Raw genomic sequence first — 25,040 nt, 5'->3', positions numbered from 1 at the left:
TTTATTCATGAAATCAGTCTGAAAGATTCATTCACAAATCAGATTTAATTTGTTGCTACTGGACTAGAGGATAATTAAAGTAATAACATCTTTAATAAACTTTAAGACTGGACTATATATCGAACATTAATGATAGTTAGGCTATATCTTTGCTGGAAATATAAAACTAATTGTGAAATGTTTATGATGCACTAAGGTTAAAGGTTTAGCTCGTTGAGCCAATTTGAATGTAGTTGATGCAATCTTCACTGTTATCAGTGTTTATATCCGCACTATAACTTGCTATCCCAGTTATCTGTGATCATTTTAATATTTGTAATAGAAATACTGTAGCTACTGTTTGGTTGATAATTGTGATCCCACACAGAGGTCTGATGACCATATAAGCATACACACTCAGAAATAAAGGTACAAAATCACTGCGGTGGTACTTTTTCAAAAGGTACCCTTTTGTACCATACAAGTAAACATTAGTACCAATAGGGAACACTTTTGTAGCTTTAACCTTTAACTGCCCCACCAGAAAAAAAAAAAAAAAAGATTGAATTTCTTAACTCCTAATGTTGCGAGTTAACTTAATGCAATTTTTTTGCAATACATCGCATAATTTCTAAAATAATAACCATTTGGTAGAAGTTGATATGTTGGTTTCTGGTAAAATTACCATATTGAATACGTATACTATGAAAAATCTGAAAATATGAAAAATCTGAAAATATGAAGTGTAAAACAAATTTATATAAAAAAATTTATAAAAATAAAACACTGTTAAATACTAAATCCTCTTTATTTTTAATAAAACAAATAAACAATCAATTAACAATAAAACCAAAATCAAGTGTAGTAGTGGAACAGATTTATGTTTGTTTGATTATTCTGAAACCTACAATACTGTGTAGTGTAAACCATTATTTAAAACATTCAATCTTTCATTGACTTTAACAGTCATTATTTAAAACAAAAAAATGGCCAACCATTTGGTATAGCAGGCAGTTAAAGGGTTAAGGTTCACTTCTGTACTATTAAGGTACTTATGAGGTATGATTTCTACTTTTTAGGTATTAATATATACCTTTAAGGACCTGTTCAGATTCTGTACCTTTATTTCTCAGAGTGTATATATATAATCTAAACATGAACTTGCTTCCACAAACAGATGTCAGATGTACACCAACATCACCAGGACGTTGGATTTTGGTTGAAAACAAGTTAATGCCACAAATTTAAACCATCCAAAGATCACCATCTACTAATGTTAGACTATGACGTTGTATGAACGTCACATTATGACGTTAAGACTTTGGTTAGTTAATTCCACAACCTAAAATCAACCAAATATCAATGTCTACTGATGTTATACTGACATAGCATGGATGTCTTATTATGACATCATTTGACATTAAACTGACATTAAATTTTGCTCCTCTGATGTCGCAACCAAAATATAACCAAATACCTACACCATATAATGTTTTGTGCCTGTATATACAAAAATATACAAATATACGAAAATATTTCCATATTAGGAGACAAAAGTTCTTTCATAACTATATGGTATGCCATCTACACTCTCTGGGGTAAAGCAAATTTGAATTTACTCATGTGACTTATCAAGGGTTTATTAGATATATGACATTTGCTGTAATTTAGGAATACGTTTACATGGGTGTTTGAATCACGATCGCAATCTTTTAACAATTAATCATGCAGTTCTAGAGCTCTTTCCTCACTTGCAAATTATATAAAAGTAAAACTTCTCAAGCTTCTAGCTACATGCGGCAAATACCTGGATTAACAGCTGTAATTTCATGCAGGGTTGAATAGGAAAATGAAAGAAACTCTGGCAGCCACAGATGGGACAAAAACTATACTACATGTGAGAAAAGATCTGTGCATTGGTGCAACTCATATTATACTAATAAAAAAAACTGAAGTCTTTACCTGAATAAATTTATTCAGGTTTTGAACAACATGAGGGCGAGTAAAAGATGACAGTATTGTCATTTTTTTTGGTTGAACTGTCCCCAATACGGCTGTGCAAACAAAAACCACCCACAACCTCCAGTCATCTTTGATTAAAATTACTCTCTTGTTTTTAAAGAGTCTCCAACTTTCAGATTTAGCACTATGATCATTTCAATTTCCTGCTCAACATCTGGGAATTTATATGAAAATGTGCATGGAAAAGCACTGGAGTCGTTAATTGAAATACATTCAATCGCCCGCTTGGTTGACGCTCCGATTGTAGGATAAAATCGAAATCCTTTCTTTGTTCTGTGATAAACCTCTTATTTAAAAGATTGTGTTATGTGTTTAGCATCGGAGCGTGCCGTTTTCTACCTTAGCAGGCATGATGACAGTCTTTCAGGATCCTGTTCCCGCTTCCTTCCTCTTTCTCCCCGGGGTTTCGATATATCCTTGAGTCCCAGGATGCAAACAGGCTTAGAGAGCATTAACATGTACCTTTCATCTTTGTAAAAACTGTTTACAATTTCCGTACTTGTACTTGCAGCAATAAAAGCACTCATCTTTTCAAAGCAAAAAAGTGTCCATGTTGAATGATCTTGCTCACTTGTGAGAATCAGAGGGAGCTTATACTATCTGCAACGACGTGAAGAGCAGCGAGTGAAGAGTAAGAAAGAAAGTGGGTAAGGGTCACAATCTGAACGACTCAATACATTTATCCCCAATGCATGAGTCAATAGATTCAAGAACAATAATGCAAGTTCACATTGATATTCAGTTCTTTTTCCGATTGGAAAAATGCTGACTTTTTAGCTTCTGATTATGTTGTTGTCTTTGAATTCCTATAATTTACAGTTAATACTCTACATGGTCAAAAGTTTGTCTACACTTGAAGCACAAACAATATACTGAGTGTTTAATCTCAAAACCATTGACATTATCGAATTTATCCTCATTCTTACATGTTTTCGATTCAATGCTGGTGGAATTCTACGTAATTTGCTTTTATTTTAATGCATGTCTTGATTACAATCACAATTATTTTGCCCATGTAGTGTATAACCCTACTCTTATCGTTTTGGAAATACATTAGGAATAAACTGAGGGTCTCCAATCATTGAAGACTTGAGACAGAAGAGCAGATCAGCAGGAGAAGAGGCAACATACAACTATAAATAAATACCCTTTGCTTGTAGTTATCCAACTTTTGTGTGTGTCGTATTCCTTCCATTGGTCTCCCATTGCTGACTGAGACCACCGATGCCCTAATCTGTTCCTGAAACAGTGGTTCGTGTTCGGCTGGTGGATCTCATTGTCTGTGTGAATCTCCATCCTTCACATGGTTCAGCTGAGGATCGTACCCTGTTTGGCCCATAGCTGTTATCCCTGGGTTTTGCAGAGGATGTGAATTGGTTAGCTGAGGACGGAAAGAGCGGGAGCAGAAGAAACGGGGACGGATACTTCACTTCTGCTGAGGTCAGACGGCTGACGACTGCTTGATACTGTGGAAACTGACCCGCGTTGGAGAGGTGGGAATAGACATGGCGCGTGCTACTCTCGCCCGAATGGAGTGTTTGTCTTGCCAGCGATGCCACCGCTTACGAACAGCTGAGCGGACCTGCAAACACAGAAACACACTTTAGTGATAGTATCAATTTGGGTTCACAGTATTGGAGCTACGGTACAATATGGTACAGATCAATTAAGTATGTAGGTATGAGGCTGGGGATGTTCAGGGACATTGCTAGATTTAAAAGCTCTACTGGGGCACAGCTCTAGTAAAATAAAATAATAAAAAATAAATTATTATGTATTATATTTATACATAAACAAAAAATAGGTATAATTTTAAATAAATGACAGTACTATTGTTATTATAAAATTAATATTCTAATTAAATAACATAAATTAATCCTAAATGTTTCCTCATTCTAATAATAAAAAACAAACTAAAGACACAACTGGAGTGATGCTTGAATATTTATTTTATTAGAATTAAATTCTATAGACAAGTCTAAAGAATACAAAAATGTTTTATGAATTATCTGTTGTGTGTGGTCTTACCCGACTCATGGCCGAGAATTAGGTTTAATAAGTCCTACCTCCCTGACTCATCCCCTCTTTTTGCTTCATACAAAAAAATTGATCAGAAGCAGTCATTTAGATGCTTTTTTATTATTAGTTGTGTGTTTATTTTTCCTCTACTCTGCACTTATATTGCAATTGATTCTTACAGATGATTCCTGATTTATGCATGATGTAAATGTTATAAAAAGTTAATTCTGATGCATTGCTACTGACTTCAGTCACAGTGTTTCTGCGATACAGTTTGACACATTTTTTTAATGCTGAGGTGGAAATGTCTTAAATCCAGATGGACACATGTTTTACATGTTTTGTCATGAATAAAATTCCATTACTGAAGTATGTTTTGTTGTAGAATGGCTTTTATTTTAGTCATTTTAATCACCAAAGTTTCTAGATTTGGGTAGAATTTTGGGTCACATTCAACCCAGCAGTGTAGTCATTTTTTACTAATAGTTGGGTTAAAAATCCCAAGCCAGCATGCTGGGTTAAACATGTAACCCAATTTGTTGGGTCAAAGTAACCCAACGTTGTGTTCATCCTTTTTTTACCCAGTGCTGGATTACCAAAAATAACCCAAATTGGGGTATTTTTAAGTGCATGCTTAGTCTAAATAAGGTCACCATCAATGTATTTAAACTTTAGTTTTGTCGACTTGCAACACTATGTGCTGCCACCTCCGTATAAAAGACTGTTACACAATGCATGAGCGGCACATGAGCAGCACTGCAATTTTTTCGGCATGCATGTTCACAAACAGGACTTTCATCGGGAGCAGAGCAGTGCATCAGCGTCAAGCAGGAGCAGTGAGTAAGGCGCATGGGTATGCTTTTTTGCGCACAGCTCAGTTTGCTTTTTGATTAAAATACATTGCTTTCTCCAGCCTTGGTTCGGTCACACATAGAGAAAAACATCTTTACTCTGGTTTTCCAGCAGAACTGGGTTATTTTTAAACACTTTTTAAAGGTTTTTATTCAGCAAATTAAAAGTTTGACATTTATTTATTCACTCATTTTTCTTCGGCTTAATCCCAAATTTTTTAGGGGCCGCCACAGCTGAATGAACCACCCAATATTCAGGCTTAAGTTTGACCCATCGGATGCTTGTCCAGCCACAACCCAGCACTGTGAAACACCCCCATACACTCTCACATCTCATACACTACGGCCAATTTAGTTCATCCAATTCACTACCACATGTAGTTGGACTGTGAGGGAAACCAGAGCATCCTGAGGAAACCCACACAAACACAGGGAAAACAAGCTCAAAATCAAAAATGCCACCTGGCATTAGGTAGGCAAACTATTCCTTTAACACTGATGGCATTTCAGCCAATTCTCCCATAATAAGTGCTTCTACGCTGTAAAACACAAAAAGTTAAGGTAACTAAAACCATTTGAGAAAACCGATTACAACAAACCATTTAAGTTAAAAAACGAATCCTAATGAGCACTGTGAACTTAATTTAGTTGCGTAAATGAAGCAATTTGAGCACAATAAAATCCAATAAATGAAGAGAATTCAAACCAACTGAGTGCTGTAAAAACCAATAAGTTAAGGCAACTCAAACCGTTTGAGGACACTGATAGCAACAAACCATTTTAGTTCAAAAACTAATCTATATGAGTACTGTGAACTTACTCCATTTAAGTTGAAGTAATGAGGTATTTAATTACCTCATTACCTTCAACGTTGAGTTCAAAGCTCTTTTCAAATGAGCAGAATTAACTTTCCGTCAATTTTAAGTTAACTACACTCATTTCATTTGATAAAGTTGACTGTTGGTTTTTACAATGTATAAAAATATAGACTAGAGCCCAATATGGGAATAATATTATAAATACATAAGTACCAAATTATATAACATTTAATATGGCCAATATAATTCCAGAATTAAATCCACTGCTAGTACTTGTAGTTTAGCTCAGTTTCCCTCTCTTAGTCAATCTATTCATTCATTTTCTTTTTGGCTTAGTCCCTTTATTAATCCGGGGTCGCCACAGCGGAATGAACTGCCAACTTATGCAGCACATGTTTTATGCAGCAGATGCCCTTAAAGCAACCCATCTCTGGGAAACATCCATACCATCTTATTCACAGACCTACACAACGGACAATATAGCCTACCCAGTTCACCTGTACTGCATGTCTTTGGACTGTAGGGGAAACCAGAGCACCCGCAGAAAACCCAAAAGGCGGGCAGAACATACAAACTCCACACAGAAATGCCAAATGACCCAGCTGAGGCTCGAACCAGCAACCTTCTTGGTGTGAGACGACAGCACTACCTATTGCGCCACCGTGTCACCCTTTGTCAATCTATATTAGTTTAATTTTTTTATCAGTATTACAGAAAGGATGGTTGGAGCTGGTGCTGCTGTTTTCAGGAAAGCTCCAATTACCAAGTCAAATAAGGTGGAAATTAAAGACAAATGACATGAAAATAGACAGAGATGACAGACATGAATATTAGATTTAAACAAAATACGAAGTGACTCTCTATTGATCAGAGCTCATCTGTGAATTATAGTCAAACTTGGCCACAAAGAGAAGAGTGTTTTTCCTGTCAAACATGTCAGCTGTCACACAGCAGGGCTTCATAACAGCACTAGAGTTTGCATAACATTAACCTCGTCAGATTTCCTACTATGCTTTAAAATAAGAAAAAGACAAGTGAAAAGTGTTGTTTATACACCGACAATATGACGTAAAATATAAAATAATGTTATCCAAACTCTAAAATAATGTTTTCTGCAGTATTTTCATTCATTCATTCATTTTCTTTGGCTTAACCCCTTAATCAATAGGGGTTGCCACAGTGAAATGAACCGCCAACTTATCCAGCATATTTGGATGCCCTTCTAGCTGCAACCCAGTACTAGGAAACACACATACACTCTCACATTCACACTCATACACTACAGCCAATTTAGGTTATTCAATTCACCTGTACCACATGTTTTTGGACTGTGGTGGAACACACAAACACGGGGAGAACATGCAAACTCCACACAGAAATGCCAGCTAACCCAGCTATTTTATCTTACTTAAAATAACTTAACTAATTTAAACACGATTCATTAATCCAACCTGCTCTTTAAGATCTCAAAACTCAGGGCTTCGTGTAGTACCTAGAATAGCAAAGTCTACTAAAAGAGGTCGAGCCTTCTTATTTATGTCTCCTAAACTCTGAAATAACCTGGAATATCCTGCAGCTCTGCAACAGAAGATTAGCCAGAGGAAAAATGGTCATGCTCAACTTTTTTTTTTACTTCACTTCAATTGGTGAAGTTTGTTACCATTGACTTGCTTGGTTTGAGACTTGTGGAGCTGATGGATTTGCTCTTCGGTGTTTGGACTTTCAGCAGTGAAATTTAAACCACACTGAAATAAATTGAACTATGTAAATGCGCTACATAAACATGAATTGAATTAATTAATAAAACAAACATAAGAGTTGATTTAATGAATAATGAATTAAATAAGCAAGTGTTTCTAATAAAATCTTTTAATGTAGTTTTATGCTGTGATTTATTCTTGTTAGAATAAAAGGGAAAAGAAAGTGACCATACATCATGGACTAAATCCCACACACAACACCTCAAAATAAAACATGTGAAGAGTAATATTAACAGGATTAATAATGACAGCAATAACACCTGTGTGTGCGTGAGTGTTTTTGTAGGCGGATCCTTGTGTGTGTATGTCCGTTTTAGAGAAAAAGGAAATAAATGTGTGAACCTACATATTTGTGTGGGTGCATGTGTGAACAACTGTGTATGTAATAAATATACAGTACGTCAGAGATAAGCCTTTTCATCTACAACAGAAAAATAGGGAAAAAGTAGGTGTATATAATTATCATAATAGGTCATTAAAATGACAATAGATCATGTTTTGATCTGAGAGCATGAGAACAGAGTTTATCTGTTCTGCTAATGGCTTGGATCTATTGGAGAGGCATACTGGTTAGAGGTCAGATTAAAAAAAACCCTGAATGTCAAATCATTAACATTTAAATAATAGCCATGTGATATATACTGTACGCCACTAATGAAAACCGGCATGGTTTGCATACTTAGTGTTGTATATACAGAAAATCGAGCCTCCTAATGGCATTTTCTTAAGCTGCGTTATCAGCAAAAAGTGATATTGTTACAGTCTATCGACAGCTGGAAAGCCAAATACAGTTTAAATACAGAAGCCTGTGGTCAAATGTGGAAAATCAAAAGTGCTTTGGACAGCGAATTGGAGGGGGGCATTTCACTGAATCAATGTGTCGGCTCTCAGAAAGACGAGCCGGACCACTGTTAAAGGCCTCGCTCTCTGCAAATCAATGAGACGGATGTCAGAGTAAACACTGAAACTTTCTCCCTCTCCAGCTCATTCAATACTCTTTGTAGGGAGCCTGTGTTCAGAACGCTCGACTGGCAAATATTTGTTGGTGCTTTGATGGGCTACGAGGAGTGCTTGATGCTCTCTTTCAACCGGATTGACTTTCTGATTCACAGTCACCGAAGCTGGTGTCAACTATACCGCCTGTGCTGGAATTTAAACCGGTAAACACTAAACACACCAATGAAGCAGAAAAAGAGATATAAAACTTCAAGATTCAAGTCAACATGATTCATATATATATCATGCAGTTGATATATCATATCACAAAGTCTGAGCACACTAGGGAAATGCTACCTTTTTTCACTTTTTATCAAAGGAAATAAAAGAAGGGAAAAAGCCACACTACTACTACTAATGTTAATAATATTAATAATCATTGTTGGGCAAGCTACTTGAAAAATGTTGTGAGCTAAGCTATTAGCTACTCTACTTAAAATGTAGCTTAACTACACTTAAAGCTACCATCTGAGAAACGTAGCAAGCTAAGCTACAGTAAAAGCTAATTGGCAAAAGTAGCTTAGCTAAATCTAAGCTATTTTTGCTATTTTTATTTTTTAAATGCCAGCAACTTAAATCCAAGTCAATCATATCTTAGTGATCAATAAAACTGTCAATGAAACATATGAGGTATAATTGTTTAGTTCAATTATTTACTGCAAATAATATGCTGTACTAAACAGAAACAAATTATAGTATATAACAGCAAAAACTCCAATAAAACGAGATGCTACACATTTAAAATACTATAATATTTATTAGTAAAGGGAAATATTTAGGAATAAGCATTATATTGTATGTATATTTACAACTCTTTATTAATGAATTACACTACATAAAGTATCATTAGTAACTTTCATAAACTAATAGTAATTACCATAGTATACTTTACTAGAGAGCATATGTAACTTTATATACTATAAATATTAATAAAAAGTACAACAACAAATTAATTTGAGTACTTCTTTGAGCTCAGTATCATAATTAACGTTATCGCATCTTAACATGTACTTCTCGGGGTATAGTCATGAAGAATCCTGCTTCAGAACTAACCCCTCTCCCTCAGTCATCCTTACATTAAGCAAATTTCTGATGTTTTCGACGTCACCAACCATAGCGAGAGGTGGCAGTAACAGCCAAAAAGTTTGTTGTCGACCACCGAAAAACAGGAAGAAGAAAAAATCGTCATTCTCACTATCATATGGATTTACTTTCATCGGCCAGACACCGGCTTTACAGCTTCGTGAATGTTGGTGCCGTTAAATGTAGCTTGTGTGTACTATACAACTTGACAAAAAAAAAAAAAAAACATAGCTACTGAAAAGTTAATTGACGTAGAAAGTAGCAACTCGCCACATTTCTGAGAAATGTAGCTAAGCTAGTAGCATCACTAACTGTAGCAACGCTACTGCCCAACACTGTTAATAATAATGCAAAATTGTATACTTTTTTATTATATTTCATCATTTTTGTTTATTTATGTACTAATAGATCCTTTTCACGTTTCTGGGCATTCCAGCAGAAGTCATCATAGTTGGGTAAATTACAGAGCCGAGAAAGGAAGAAAGCCAAAAGTACTTATTATTATTATTATTATTATTATTATTATTGTAAAGTAATGTAATGTAATGTGTGTATTTATATAGCACACTTGGTGATGTGACGGAAGCCACAGTACAACAGCACCAGTGTGCTGACCAAACACCAGCTATTGGTTTAATGGAGAGACAATGGTAGACAATGGTGGTAAAGCCAATTCAGTGGATGGGGATGATTGGGAGGCCGGCAAGGACCATTGGAGGGAATTTGGCCAGGACAGCAGGGTTACACCCCTGTTCTTTACGAGAAGTGCTATGAGATTTTTAATAACCACAGACAGTCAGGATCTTGGTTTAACGTCTCATCCAAAAGGCGGCGTACACTGACAGTATAGTGTCCCCTTCACGATACTGGGGCAATTTATCTGCCAGAAGGAAGAACAATATTAAATTTATTGTCCCACCCATTGACTTTGTATTAGAAAAAGATCCTGCTTTAACAATTCTTTATTTGCTATTTGATTTAAAGATGATAAAGTATAACTTTATAAATGTGCATATGTTTTTTTTCTAAACAATAAAAACTGATTGAAGATGCTGAAAACTGTTCATCATCGTCTTGTGAAAAGCGGCAGGAAGCAGTTGCTCATGCCTGTGTAAGTCAAAGGTCAGTGTCTACAGTAGGTCATCAGTGAAAAGTGAAGCTCTGATTCTGTATGTTATTAACCTTAGCTCTGTTAGTCAAGTGAAAGGTTCACAAGATGAATCCACAAGGTCAATCTCATGCCAAGCGATCAAAAATCCATCTAGAAAAGAACCGTCTGATTTTGCTCTTAGAGCTCGACTCTATGTGTCTCTGTAAAAGCTTCAAACCCCTTGGGTCAGTGACTGCTGACACTTAAAGTGAGGTTTGAAATACAGCTCTCAGAGCATTCGCCAAAAATAATCCCTGACATCCTTTTTTTTCAGCTCAGAGTAGCATGAAAGGTTAACTTTGCTTCCCCGAGAACATAGCTGTAATTGAGGCAGTGCATGCTGAGAACGTTATATAGCTGCTTACCAGTTGTTTTACAGTACAAAACCATAAACAGTTTCAAAACTTAACAGAAAGTAGCTTTGTGTCAAAATATAATGCTGCTACACAGAAAGAGACCAGATGACATTGTTTGGATGGATGTCAAAAGAGAAATTCCCATTGGCTAATTTTCAACATGTTTGACAGAAGAAAAAAAAATGAAAACAAGACCACACTTCATAGCATTGATCTCTTTTCAAACATTCCCTCTAAATTATCTTTTATAGTGCCAACAAAAAAATGAAATCATGTGGCATGTCTCTTTCCTTATAGAGAAAGCCTAATGTGTGAATAAATAACCATGTTCACTGAACGCATAAACAGAACAAACTGACAAACTCTGGATGAAAAAAGTAATTAGAAAGTTGTTAGTGTTTTAAACATCCTACAGTATAAAAGTGAACATTGTGAAAAGGTTGGTAGACAATTGAACTGCAGTTGGTCTGTGGTTACTGCGTGAATGAATGAATGATTGAATGAATGCAAATAATATTTCTGCCATTACAAAAAAAAAACTTCATTAGTATGAAAAGTTCTTCATGAAGCATTCAATGGCAATAAATTCTTTTTTTTAAGAGTATACTCTTCAGAAGTGCTATTTAATGACCATGGAGAGTCAAGACCTTGGTTTAATATCTAATATGATGGATGGTATTTTAATAGAATAGAATAGAATAGAATAGAATAGAATAGAATAGAATAGAATAGAATAGAATAGAATATACTTTGTGTTCTTGTTTCCAGGAAATTGGTCTTGGACTTTCACTGACATGGCAAATGCAGAACAAAATCTGTTATCCAAGTAATATAGTCATGTTAACAACAAAGGCCCAGAGGGTTAAATAGAAATTCAGAGCTCCAGTCACTTCATGTTTAAGCTTGTGCAAAAACATTCATATCACTTTGACCAGATGCTTTTTTAACCCTTGTTTTCTCACCACTGGACTTTCAGTTGTGTGTTTATTTTGAAAAAGAACTGCATGTATTTACATATTCATCCAAAGTGGCATTTACACTAGCATTTTGAAATGAAACACCTATCATCCATTCTGATGTAAAAAAAATAAATAAATAAATAAAAAATAAAACCGAAAAACAATTTATGTCCACACTATACAGCCAGTAATGCATGATACATGAGCATTCATGCTCACTGGACATGCACATATTTTGCAGGTATCTAAACTGCTGTCTATTTCTTTGGTAATGATCATGTGAGACGGGCTTGACAATTGAAATCAATAGGACTTCCAGAGTTCATCAAGATTATTTAGATTCATCTTTAATGCCTCCTCCTTCATATTATCCCAGACATGCTCAATAATGTTCATGCTTGGTGACTGGGCAGTCCAATACTGGAGCACATTGACCTTCTTTGCTTTCAGGAACTTTGATATGGAGGCTGAAGTATGAGAAGGAGCGCTATCCTGTGGTTTTTAATGTAATGGGCAGCACAAATGTCTTGATACCTCAGGCTGTTGATGTTGCCATCCACTCTGCTGATCTCTCGCTCAATCCCATACCGAATGTAACCCCAAACTATGATTTTTCCTCAACCAAATTTGACTGATTTCTGTGAGAATCTTGGGTCCATGCAGGTTTCAATAAGTTTTCAGAAGTATTTGTGAGGATTGGGATGCAGTTTAACATATGAATCATGGGTAAAATCTACCTTCTGCCACTTTTCCAAACGATCAGCTAAAAGTCCAGATATTATTTGTTTGTCTTACAACTAGGATCGTAGACAGAACTTTGGTCAGGTAGTGTACTACATATTCTGCCACTGTTGTGTGACGTTTCACACTTTCCTTTCATCTACACTTCCCTAAAATCATGCTTTGTACAGGCAAAACAGATAAAAAGAGGTTCTATAGTGTTTTAAATGTTCGCCAAATATTCCGCATAGTGTGAATGCCGGCCGCAACCGTAATCCTATGCCTTTTAAAAATGACAACACATTAGTGTAAACGGCACATAAACGACTCTCTCAGCTGCTCGCATGTCCGCAAACTGTAAACCACTTCAAAAGGATATCAAAACAAGCAAGTGTAATAAACTCTGATGCAGCACTTTGATGGAAAGTGAGCAAACGAAAGCACTTTAAAGTACTTCCAAGCCAGATCATTTCTCTGTTGTCCTTTGACTTTCAGTAACTTCTGGCAAGTGTTTGCTATTGTAACTGTAATTTTGCACCACAGTCTTTTTGGTTTGAAATATGTTTGCGTAGCCGCATTGGAGCCAAAAGCACCTTGTGATCTGGAGGTCTCGCGCCTGACATTGCGGTGTCCCTTTCATATGTACCGGGAACAGATCAATGTTATCGTTTTGACGTTAAGCAACACTGTACTCTCTGCTTTGCTGGTGTATTCTGATATCCATCTGTGATTCAGGGTGACCTCAGATCAAACCTCACACTTTTCTGCTCAACTTCAACTTGTTCACTGGATAAAATGACAAACAAAACAGACCAGACGGATCCGATGCTGGATTGTTTTACAGCACCTGTAAGCTTATTTTTTTTAAAGAGGACAACATGATGTGTAAAAACTGCTGGTGCTTGTGATCTGGGCATGATGCTAAAGAGGAGCATTTAGGCTGGAAATTCCCAAAGGTTTACTGTCCTTTTCAAAGGGCATGTAATACAAGCCAGATTTAGACCTCGTAGGGATGTATATTTTATGAGTTGTTTTTTTATTTTTAGTTACTGAATGTCAAAAGGGTGATTTTTGGTTAACAGTGTTAGGAGGGTCCTTTTTTGGTCTGGTTTCAATGGACTGCCATGGCTGAAGGAATCTGAATTGCCCAAATTACACAAACACTACACCACAAACTACACCACAACTTTAGTTAAGCTACAGCAGGGTTACAGCAGAGGGCATATGTGTGCAAAAAAAACAAAAAAAAAAAAAACAGAATAGGGAAATCAGTTGCTTACCTCACTGTTCAAAAAGCAGTAGAACACTGACACAAAAAAGCCCTGTAAAGAAAACGAGAGACATTTACATTTGAGAAAATAATTACAAAAATAGACTTTTTAAAATAACACTCAATCTTCCGTTTAAACACTTTTTAAAGCCAAGCTGAGACAGAGTTCACTATACTGCTTTACTAAACATGCACTGTAAAAATGAACAGTTTCTGTAATTTATGTGTTTTCTGTTTATTCACGGTTATTAATTATGTTTATTATAAGGGACCTTTATTAATTATAAGGGACCTTTATCTATGCTCTGTCTACTTTTGATGTTCAAAATACAACTCTAAAGTGGTGACTTTTATCGACATTTTAGTGATTTGAAAGAATATAACATATTATACAGTAAAAAAAAAAAAAAGTAAAATAACAAAATAAGTACAGATTTTTTATTACCAGGTTTTTGTACTGTAATTCACAACCCCAACCCAGATATGACTTCAAACTATTAAAAATAAAATAAAAGTCCATTTTTATAAATGTTTTAATACCCAAAGTTAGAATAAAATATAATACCCCATAATGCAGTTGAATAGCACACACACACACGCACACACACGCACGCACACACACAAACAGAGAAAAAAAATCTGTTATTTTTAAATATGTATGCAGAATTAATAACCATTGCTATTATGAACCATTTGCTCCTTGTTTATTTTTTCCCCAAATTTCTGGTAACGGAGAGAAGTTTTTTCAGCACATTTCTAAACATAATAGTTTTAACAACTCATTTCTAATAACTGATTTATTTTATCTTTGCCATGATGACAGTAAATAATATTTGACTAGATACACTTCTATACAGCTTAGTGACATTAAAAGGCTTAACTAGGTTAATTAGGTTAACTAGGCAGGTTAGGGTAATTAGGCAAGTTATTGTGTAATGATGATTTGTTTTGTAGACTATAGAAATAAATTGCTTAAAGTGGCTAATAATTTTGTCACTAAAATGGTGTTTAAAAAATTATTAAGTTTAAATTATTAAAATTATTAATTGAGCTGTCATGTAATTCTTGTACAATTCGTAGCATTTAAAATATGCCTTTTTCAGAATCAGTTATCTTTTTAAAGTGGTTCACAATAGACTAAAGGCTCTGCTTCAAATCCCACTGTACAGCTCTTCGTCTTTAACATTAGAACACCGTATTTTCAATGGTTCTTAAAGTTAAACATCTTTTTTTTTCTAATTTTACAGAGTCTATTTAACAAGTTTCAGTGAAAAGTAAACATTATACACATGTACTTATACATAGACATATACATAAGTTTTTCATTTTGTGACTGAACTTTGATCCTTACATATAAAATGTATTTTAATATGCCATCTAATGACTCTTGTTTTGAATATGACACGACTCATTAGGTATCATCTACCGTTACACTTAATTCCATTTTAGTAAGTATTTTTTTTTCTTCATAAACTGTATTGTTTTGGTGCTTGAAACTCCTTTTTGTCTTTAAGCCATGGACAATGGTATTTGCCAAAAACATCTGTCAAATTTTTTATAATTTATTTTATCAAGATGCAGTTTTTTCATTCACAATGCTTTTAGTCATTATGAAATGTAATAAAACAAAAATCTGTTTTGAATTACTTTTCCTCCATTTTTAAAGTGCTGCCTGCAGGCAAAAAGCTCAAAGAAACCTTTCAAATGATATTTAAAAAAAAAGTTTTTTGATTTTATTAATAAACTTTTTTTTTTTTCTAAAGAGAATAAACCAAAAACTTTTACTCCATGTTTTGCTAAAATCCCTACAGATGAACTGTCATCCCCATGAGGATCTGGACAGATGTGGAGCCAGATGCATCTGTGGAAAACATGGCTTCAACATGCGTGAAAGACCCCTAGGGTCAAGCCAATAAGCAAATGCTGCAAACAGGAGACCGAGTTGACCTTGTGTGCATCAGATGACACAGATCTAAATTGCTATGAGAAACAGATCTCAGAGAAAGAATACAAGGATTTACGAACACATGCGTGAGATTTTCTAGAAAACTAAACTTCAAAAACAAACAATGAGTTGTGCAACAGGTTTAAAAGGATTTGTTTTTGCAAAAGCAAAACGTTTAGTGAGTATACCAAACAGTTGGACTATTTTAGTGTACAGTATGTTGTTTTTAGACAAAATCAAAACACCTGTGCTGAATGCACCTACATAGCACAGAGCTATATTTAGATTCAGTCACAAATGTGTGTTTATATGCATGTTCTTAACCCAATTACGCTTCACAAGCTGACAATGCATTGATCACGTACATGTGTTAACCTGTTTTCCTTGATTTATGATTAAATGATAGATGATTTTAAACATAAATTATTGGTCAGAGCTAGCTTTTTGAAAAATTAACCCAAGCAGAAACACATTAACAAAATGACAGAAACAAGTCCATACTGTGGATTTAAATTTAGTCAGTCAAAAATGAAGATTACCAAATCATTTACTCTCCCTCACATGGTTTTAAACCTCTTTGGGTCTATTTCTGCAGTTCTTCAGTAGGGAAAACCTAACTGTAAAAATCAATGTTCTTTGTGTTTAATAGAAGAAAGAAACTTATGAAGGTTTAAAACCACATGATGAAGAGTAAAGGGTGGGATAAAAAAAAATAATTAGACATCGGTAAAGCAATCTATTGCTCCATATTGGGCTCCCACAATCACGTGATGTGAACTACCATATCAGAATTCCCACAACATGCAAAACTTGTCACACAAGCTAGTTTTTCTAGTCTGAATTTCCAAGCATATGTATGGAAGTCTATGGGACGAAAATTGCAGTGTGATCACATCTTCAGATTTTGAAATAAAAATATAAAAATCTATTCATTCTTAGTAATTAAACTTTTGAGTTGTAAATATCAGATTCTGACTAGCAATAAAACAATATGTCAGCACAGGACCAAAATTTGTGTTTGCTCACCTGAAAGGACTCTAGGAAAGAGTTGAAGTAAATGAAGACAATCTGTGAGATCTCATCCTCGCCAGGGTTGACGAAGAACAGCATGTATGTGATGCCCAGCAGAGGCAGCAGAACCAGTGTGGCTTTTACTGCTTTCCTGTGAGATTTCAGAGAAATAAAAATAATAAAAAGATTTATTTATAGAATGCCTTTTCCAAGTTCAACGTCACTGTACAAGGGGAAAATACAATATCCATGGCCTCAACAAGATGCAAACATATAAACACACATATACATTTACATACAAATGCTCTAGAATATACAAATACATACTGTATCAATCGTATTATGTAAAATGTAAATCAAATTACATACAGGTGGCCAGAAAATACACTAGAATAAATACAATACAAAATTTTAACAAATAAATAAAAAAAATTTTTTTTTAAAATGTATATGATTAAAATAAACAATACTACTATTTGTGAAGATCTGTTTGTTGACACTAGAATTCAGAAATGGTTTTAGCTTCTAATGTTATTATTTATTGGGAATATTTCTATGGTCAGTTCTGGCCCCATAGTTGTATTTTTATGTTTATACATAATATATTTGATCCAATGTATTTGTTTGTTGCAGTGTATTTGTATATAAATGTATGCATGTTTTTATGTTTGTACCTTATTGTTAAGATTTTTTCTGAACAAGTTTCCAGGTTTTTAAAGCCATAAAAGAAATAAAGCATGTCATTATAACATAATAAAAGGACTATCCCATAATTATTAGCAAAATAAAAATGCAAAATAAACTTGAGTTTGTCTCAGTAATTGAAATATGTGACCCTAAACCACAAAACCAGTATGGAGCCAGATCAGTCTCAAAAATAATACATTTGCATTCATAGAATTCATAAATCCACAACTCTGGCTCCATACACCAGATATAAGTGCATTTTTTAAACAGAGATTTATAAATTTGAATAAATAAGCGGAATGTATACTTTGATAGGACAATATTTGGCTAAGATATTACTATTTTAAAATCTGAAATCCGAGGAATCACAAAAACAAGCAAACTAAATATTGACAACATCGCCTTTAAATCTTTAAAATGTAGTCCTTAGCAATCCACATTACTAAAAAATAAAATCTGTTTGGAATATATATTTACAATAGTACATTTACAAAATGTCCTCATGGAACGTGATCTTTACCCAACTTTCTAATGATTTCTGGCATAAACAATTCAGAATTCAGAATTATTAGCCCTCGTCTAAATTTTTTTATTTTATTTTTTATATTTCCCAAGTGATGTATAATAGAGCAAGGAAATTTTTGCATTATGTCTGATAAGATTTTTTCTTCCGGGGAAAGTCTTATTGGCTTTATTTTTTAAATTTATTTTATCATAAGGACACATTAATAATTTTTCAATAGTCTAAAGAATGAACCATCATTATACAATAACTTGACTAATTACCCTAACCTGCCTAGCTAACCTAATTAACCTAGTTAAGCCTTTAAATGTAATTTAAGCTGTATAGAAGTGTCTTGAAAAATATCTAGTCAAATATTTTGTACTGTCATCATGGCAAAGATAAAATAAGTTATTAGAAATGAGTTATTAAAACTATGTTTAGAAATGTGTTAAAAAGATCTTCGCTTTGTTACCAGAAATTGGGGAAAATATAAACAGGAGGACTTATATTTTGGGGGTTAATAATTCTGACTTCAACTGTATATAAACCTTTGATTGCCAAATGAGATTAAATTGGACACAGATTCAGCACAATGTCTTTGCCCCTTTTGAGTCTGAATGATTGTACACAGAGTAACACCACTGAGATGAATACAGTTTGAGCAGTATGTATTGCATTTTCCATGGGCCACTGACTGTGACTGTCAAAGACATTAGTCATAGCTGGAGGGAATATGAGCATCACGCACACACAGACACACGCAAACAAACACTCTCTCCCTTCCTCTAACACTCATCCTCAATACATCAATCAAGCACACAATCATTCATCAGTCTCTACCGGCCTTTTTCACACCTTAGCTTTGACACGGCACACTAATTAGAAAGTTCCAGAACTCAGACCATACACAAAACATATTTTTTGATGCTCATTCCCTGCCAGTTTTACAGTCTTTTTCCTGAAATCTTTTATTAGGTGAAGTGTATAATATTTTGGTCGTTAAAACACCACAATTTCATATGCAAAGGCAATAAGTCATTTGTAGGACCCATAGTTGACACTAAACACTATGAACACTGCAGTAAATCTGATTGTCCATTCCTTTGTCTACTTTCAGAGCTTAATCCTTTTCTGTTTATTCTCCGTAGGCACACAATTTCATAAGATGTTAATATTAGGTTAGATTTAGGTTGTGATGTCAGGTGACAAAAATTCAATTTCTAGTCAGCGTCTAAAGACAACATTATTTTGACATCCAATAACAACCTTAATGGCGTTAACATTTGGTTGATTTTAGTTTGTGTTGGAAAGTGACCAAAATCCAACGTTGAGCCAACATTTTAAAATCAACGGCATATTAAATACAAATAATGACATTTACATATGGCAACTAAAATCCAACGTCTGAGAGATACGGGCTTGACATTAAATTTTTTGATCACCAGCCATAGTGGCTAGTAGTTTTCCAAAGTTACTAGCCAATCTGTATTTTCACTAGCCACAATTTTGTTGTGGATAAATATTATTTATAAGCATAAATTTGACTTTGACATGCTAAAAAAACAGATATGCAGTTTTCTTCTTTTGTGTTAAAAAAGACAAACAGGATTGGAACAATTGAATGATGAGAGAATTTTAAGTTTTGGGCGAACTCTTTAAGTCTTTTTAATATGTCAAGCTGCCGTGATCAACCCATTGTCATGTTTTCAGTGAATATTAAATCACTAAAAGAGCTGAGGTTTGTTTTATATTTTTGTAGGTACATTTTATATGTTTTAAAAGTAACTTTAAAGTAATTAGTAATTTGATTACTTTTTACATGAAGAAAATAGTTATGTAATCAGATTACAACTTTCCAGTAGTAGTCAGTAATTTGTAATCTATTACTTTTTTAAAGTAACTTACCCAACACTGACGTTAGATATAATTCTTGGATTAAAACAAAAGAAAAGTTGCATTTTTTTGCAGTGTAGCGTGTTCAGATCACATTTATATACACTCACATGCATGATAAACCTTATTTTAAAATTGAATAAGCCACATACCAAAGTCTTTTCAGAGTTATTATCAGTTCTTTAGATTTTCCATTAATAATTTAGATGCAAATCCAAAAAAACAACCTCAAACTTTTGAACTGTAGCTTAAGTACTATATTCTGTTTGGTCGCTGCCTAGTCAAATAAAATGAATATTTCATAAAAGAAAACCAAAGTACATATTTCTGCTGCAATAACAAAGAACAGAACTAAATAAATGAATGAAAGGCTCTGTCTGTGCTGAAGACTCAGTGGTCTCACCTGTACTGAATGGTCTCTGACGTGGTGGAGGCCCTCAGTTTAGTCATCAGGATCCTCACAATGTTGAAAAGAAAAATGAAGTTAATCTAAAATGGAGAGAAAACAGAAAAGACACACACTGTAATGCCATAACTACACACGTAACTATAAAAAAAAAAAAAAAAACAGATCTCTTTTAATAGAGGAAGCTAAATGGCCTGCACACACCAGATCTCAAGAAACATTTGTGTAATTGAATATGAATCTAAATTCTGTTGACTCACCAGTAGGACCAGGATCATGGGACCCTGATAAATATAATCAGTGTAAATGCCGGCTCGCTTCCCAAACCAGCACCTGCACAGAAAGACAAGGATCTCTTGCTTCACCAGTGAAAATTAATGTGCAGAATACATAATATGTTGACCCCATTTCTCCAGATACAACTCGACTGTTTACCCGTGTAACAATATAAAGGGATTCTGAGGTGGATATTTATAGCACAATGATTAAACAAACAAGTCTAGTAAAGTGAATCCAGAAATTTCTCAAAAATATATATCCAAAAGAAGCTTTTACATGTATAAAACAAAAGAAACAAAACAAAAAAAAAGTGAAGGAAAGTGTGTCCCTTGGGTAGATGTGCACCAGATTTGTTAATCTTAAAGTTTCAGTTGGGTACACAGCATAATGAAGACTGTCTCGGCTGAGTGTGTTAGTTTTGCACGAAGGGAGACATGTGGCTTTTGGGAATATGTCTGAATGAGAAAGTGCTGTCAGTTGTGAAACTCAAGCAAAGAAACACACCGATTCAACCAGGTAAAACAAGTCTCAAATGTTTTAAGATGTGTGAAGTCTTCCACGCTGTCAGAATCAGTTCTTTAATAGTTTATCTAATATTGTCATTTTTCTTTGACCTCGTGTAGCCTTTTCCATGTTTCGTGTGACCTGTCTATCTTCATATGTCATTTGCTATAAGGCTAATCAGGACTAGGCTAATCTGGCTAACCTTTATCAGGTGACCAAATGGTCCAAGTAAAAGAATTTTGAAAACAAAACATCACAGAGTTAGACTTGATAGACAGCGTTTGACATTAACAACATAATTTGATTATAGTAATCCAGTTAGCCGTGTTTCATTTTTACCATTTAGCATTGTTTTCCTTTCTGTGCAGAGCCGTGATCTGTTTTGAGGTAACAATGTGGCAGTCGCGATGTGCTGCTCTGCAGTTTACAGCAGAAGTAAGTGTGAAAGTAAAATAAAGAGATGTTAACAAAGAATCTTTAATTATGCTTCTGAAGGAAATTAATCTGTTTTATTTTGCTAGCACTCCAGAACCTCCAATTAAGAGCAATTCACACAAAAGAGTAAAGCTAGCAATCAGCAATGTTTCCTTGAATGCAGAAAAGAGAACAAAATGTTTGTCTGATATTAATTAATGTCTGCCTTTTCCACATCTGTCTGTCTGTCTGTCCATCTGCCTATCCATCCATCCATCCATCCATCCATCCATCCATCCATCTGTCCGTCCGTCCGTCGACTGTTTGTCCGTCCGTTCATCTATCTGTCTATCCATCTATCTATCTATCTATCTATCTATCTATCTATCTATCTATCTATCTATCTATCTATCTATCTATCTATCTATCTATCTATCTATCTATCTATCTATCTATCTATCTATCTATCTCTTTCATTCTCTTTCTTTCTTTCCATCTGTCTGTCCGTTGTCCGTCCGTCCGTCCGTCCGTATACCCACCCACCCACCCACCTACCCACCCATCCATCCATCCATCCGTCCGTCCATCCATCCATCCATCCATCCATCCATCCATCCATCCATCCATCCATCCATCCATCCATCCATCCATCCATCCATCCGTCCATCATAAAACAGCTAATGTAAACTTTAGAAGAATAACTGCTTTAAATTCCTGCTTTTAAAATGTGAACAGATGTTATTTTTTTTCTGAAAGAGAGGAGATCCTCCAGTTTATATATATCTGTCTAGACTATTGAATTCTAGGATGTTTACATCAGTGTCACTCATTAATTCAGTGAGTAGCAGGTGTTAATTAGCATCACTCAGAGCACAGAGCGTTTCTCCGGCTTTAGCGTAGATCGATTGTTTAATGACCAGAGCGAGGGTAGATGACGGAGAAAATTGGAGTTAATCTAACCTTTAATTGCCTTTATTGTAAATGAGGTCAGGGAGTTTGTGCGTCTATGGAGCAAAATGCTGGAATTATGCAAGATAAAAAAGCAAGAGGATGAAGGGAAAATGGCTCAGCATGAGAGTAACTCACTTTTCATTGTCATAGTACAGCTTGCCAATGGCCCATGCGACGATAATAGGGAAAGGAATACCTGCGGAAAAAAAAGCAGAGCAGATATTCCACCCACTCTCATTACTTTAAAAATCAAAGACATTGTACAAACAGTATAATTGATACTATTAAGGAACTGTGTGATAAATCCTCAGCAATGACTCATTTGCAATGTATTTTTAATGAGGAAAATCCAAGGCTTGTTTATTCGCATAATAATTCGCCCATGGTTCGGAGGAGAACCTGATCAAATTGCAGTTCTCATTAGTGTAATTATCAAGTACTGAAACGCCATCTCTTTTTCAAGTTATTAACTGAAAGTAATTTAATCACTGGTGCACTTTAAAAGGCAACATGAAATCAGAATTGACCTTTTTTTGTTCTAAGATCATTTAATGCACACATAAGCATTTTACTATGGCCAAATTTTGGTCTCATTAATTAATAGCATTGAAAATAATTTCCTCTTCTGCTGATGTCATAAATACAACCTTATATACATTATGACAAAAACAAAAGTTTAGATTAATGAAAAAATACAGTATTACGACAAAATAAAGCTGCCTTTACCTTTTGATTTTGCATTTGATTTGCTTTGATTGACTGATTGATTCATTTATTTTGTAAGAATCATAAGGGTCATTAACTGAAAAAATTTATTTCCCTTGATCTTTTGATCTATAAGAGGTCACAGTACTATATAAACATCTTCTAAGAAATCAAAACTTTGTCTTCACTATAAAATCATCTTATATTAAAAGGCAGAAAAAACTGATTTTACAGCATTCTACTCTATGATGTAATAGAGTGTATAAGCTACGCCTTCACAGAACATCTATTCTACTTCACTGTCTGTTTAGCCCTGTTAATAGGCAAAACATTTAGCCAATCACATGTGTGCGATTACATCTAATGGCCCTTTTCCATTGAGAGGTACAGTATGGTACAGTACGGGTTTCCTTTATCAGGCTTGCGTTTCTCCTGCCAAAAGGGTACCCCCTTTGAAAGGGGGTAATGTGAAACCGCTTGCACTTTTAGATGGCCTCGCAAAACAAAAACAGAACATGGTAGATTTTATTCTTCTTAGCTTTGTGGCTGATCATCAAGATGATGACAAGGTTTGTTTAAGCTCAGGTCGACCATAGCTTGTTATTGTATGTATATATTATTTCGGTGTAATGTCAATGTGTTTTTAAAAATGGCAGATCCTTTGTTTTCATTATCTTGGTTCTGCAAGTGACGTATCTCTGTAAGCCAAATAGTGCTTAGCTGCACGTCTTGCTCCACTTTTCAGTACCCTTTTTTTGTGCTAGGTACCCTTTGACAGAGGAAACAGCCATAAACGCACACCGAACCAAACCGTACCATTCCATAAGTCAACAATCTGGTCAAAACAAGACAGAAAATAGACTTCTAAACTTCTAAATTCAGATTTTTTCTTTATGTAAAAGTTCGGATAACATTTTAAGTAGATTTTAGAAAACAAGAGAGCTGTGCCAGAGCGTGGTTTGGTTGGACTTTGGCGTGGTAGACTTGTAGTGTGAGTGCAAAGCAACCCTGAGCCCAAAACTGAAGATGCAACATCACATTTAAGCAACTGTGTCATATGGATTTATGACTCATTCTTACTGTTCAGTGGCGCAAACTGTCATACTTTATTAAAGACACAAAACCCTCACTGCACTACAGCTGCACCTTCAGCAAACCTAATACGTGCAGCATGATGACTTTTAAGATCATTTATGAGCGTTAAACGTTGTGGATCTGTTCGGCAAAATTATTATTGTATTATATACAGTTGAAGTCAAAATTATTAGCCTTTCTTTAATTTTTTTTTCTTTTTCAAATATTTTTAAGGAATTTTATAGTTTTTTATATATATATTTTTTTTTTCTTAAGGAGAAGGTTTTATTTGTTTTATTTCAGCTAAAATAAAAGGAGTTTCTATTTTTTTTAAACAATTTTAAGCAATATATACATTTTTCGCTTATAAAAAGAACAAACCATTGTTACTCAATGATTTGTCTAATTACCTTAACTTGCCTATTTAACCTAGTTAAGCCCTAAATTGCACTTTAAGCTGAATACTAGTATCTCAAAAGTATCTAGTCAAAAGTTTTTAGAAATTAGTTATTTAAACTATTATGTTTGGAAATGTGTTTCAACTATATACAGGGGGCTAATAATTGAGAATGGCTACTAATTCTGACTAATTCTTGTATGCATTTGCTTTCAGTCTTGAGCAAATTATTGTATTCTTGTTAAATAAAAGCCTTTTTAAAATGGCATTTTATTACTGTCACAGT

General features: G+C 34.6%; 1 protein-coding gene across 2 annotated transcripts in view; it reads right to left on the bottom strand.

The window, feature by feature from the left end:
* Positions 1-25,040, bottom strand: part of crhr1 (corticotropin releasing hormone receptor 1) — a 225,810-nt gene that overhangs the window by 9,498 nt on the left and 191,272 nt on the right. The window contains exons 9-14 of one of the 2 annotated variants that reach the window (XR_015480667.1): positions 22,714-22,774; positions 20,691-20,763; positions 20,428-20,513; positions 16,955-17,090; positions 13,994-14,035; positions 2,341-3,583 (exon numbers count right to left, since the gene is read on the bottom strand). Coding sequence is in view for 1 of the 2 variants with exons in the window: in XM_087244227.1 (XP_087100353.1) it covers positions 3,443-3,583; positions 13,994-14,035; positions 16,955-17,090; positions 20,428-20,513; positions 20,691-20,763; positions 22,714-22,774 (539 nt within the window). In the remaining variant the exon portion in view is untranslated. Of the gene's footprint in view, positions 1-1,322; positions 3,584-13,993; positions 14,036-16,954; positions 17,091-20,427; positions 20,514-20,690; positions 20,764-22,713; positions 22,775-25,040 lie in introns of those variants that run through there. The other variant, XM_087244227.1, reaches the window with a different exon arrangement.

The sequence above is a fragment of the Danio rerio genome, chromosome 3 (assembly GCF_052040795.2).
Source record: "Danio rerio strain M-AB ecotype USA chromosome 3, GRCz13ab, whole genome shotgun sequence".
NCBI classification, from domain to species: domain Eukaryota; kingdom Metazoa; phylum Chordata; class Actinopteri; order Cypriniformes; family Danionidae; genus Danio; species Danio rerio.
This window is presented reverse-complemented; position numbering and strand designations above follow the sequence as displayed.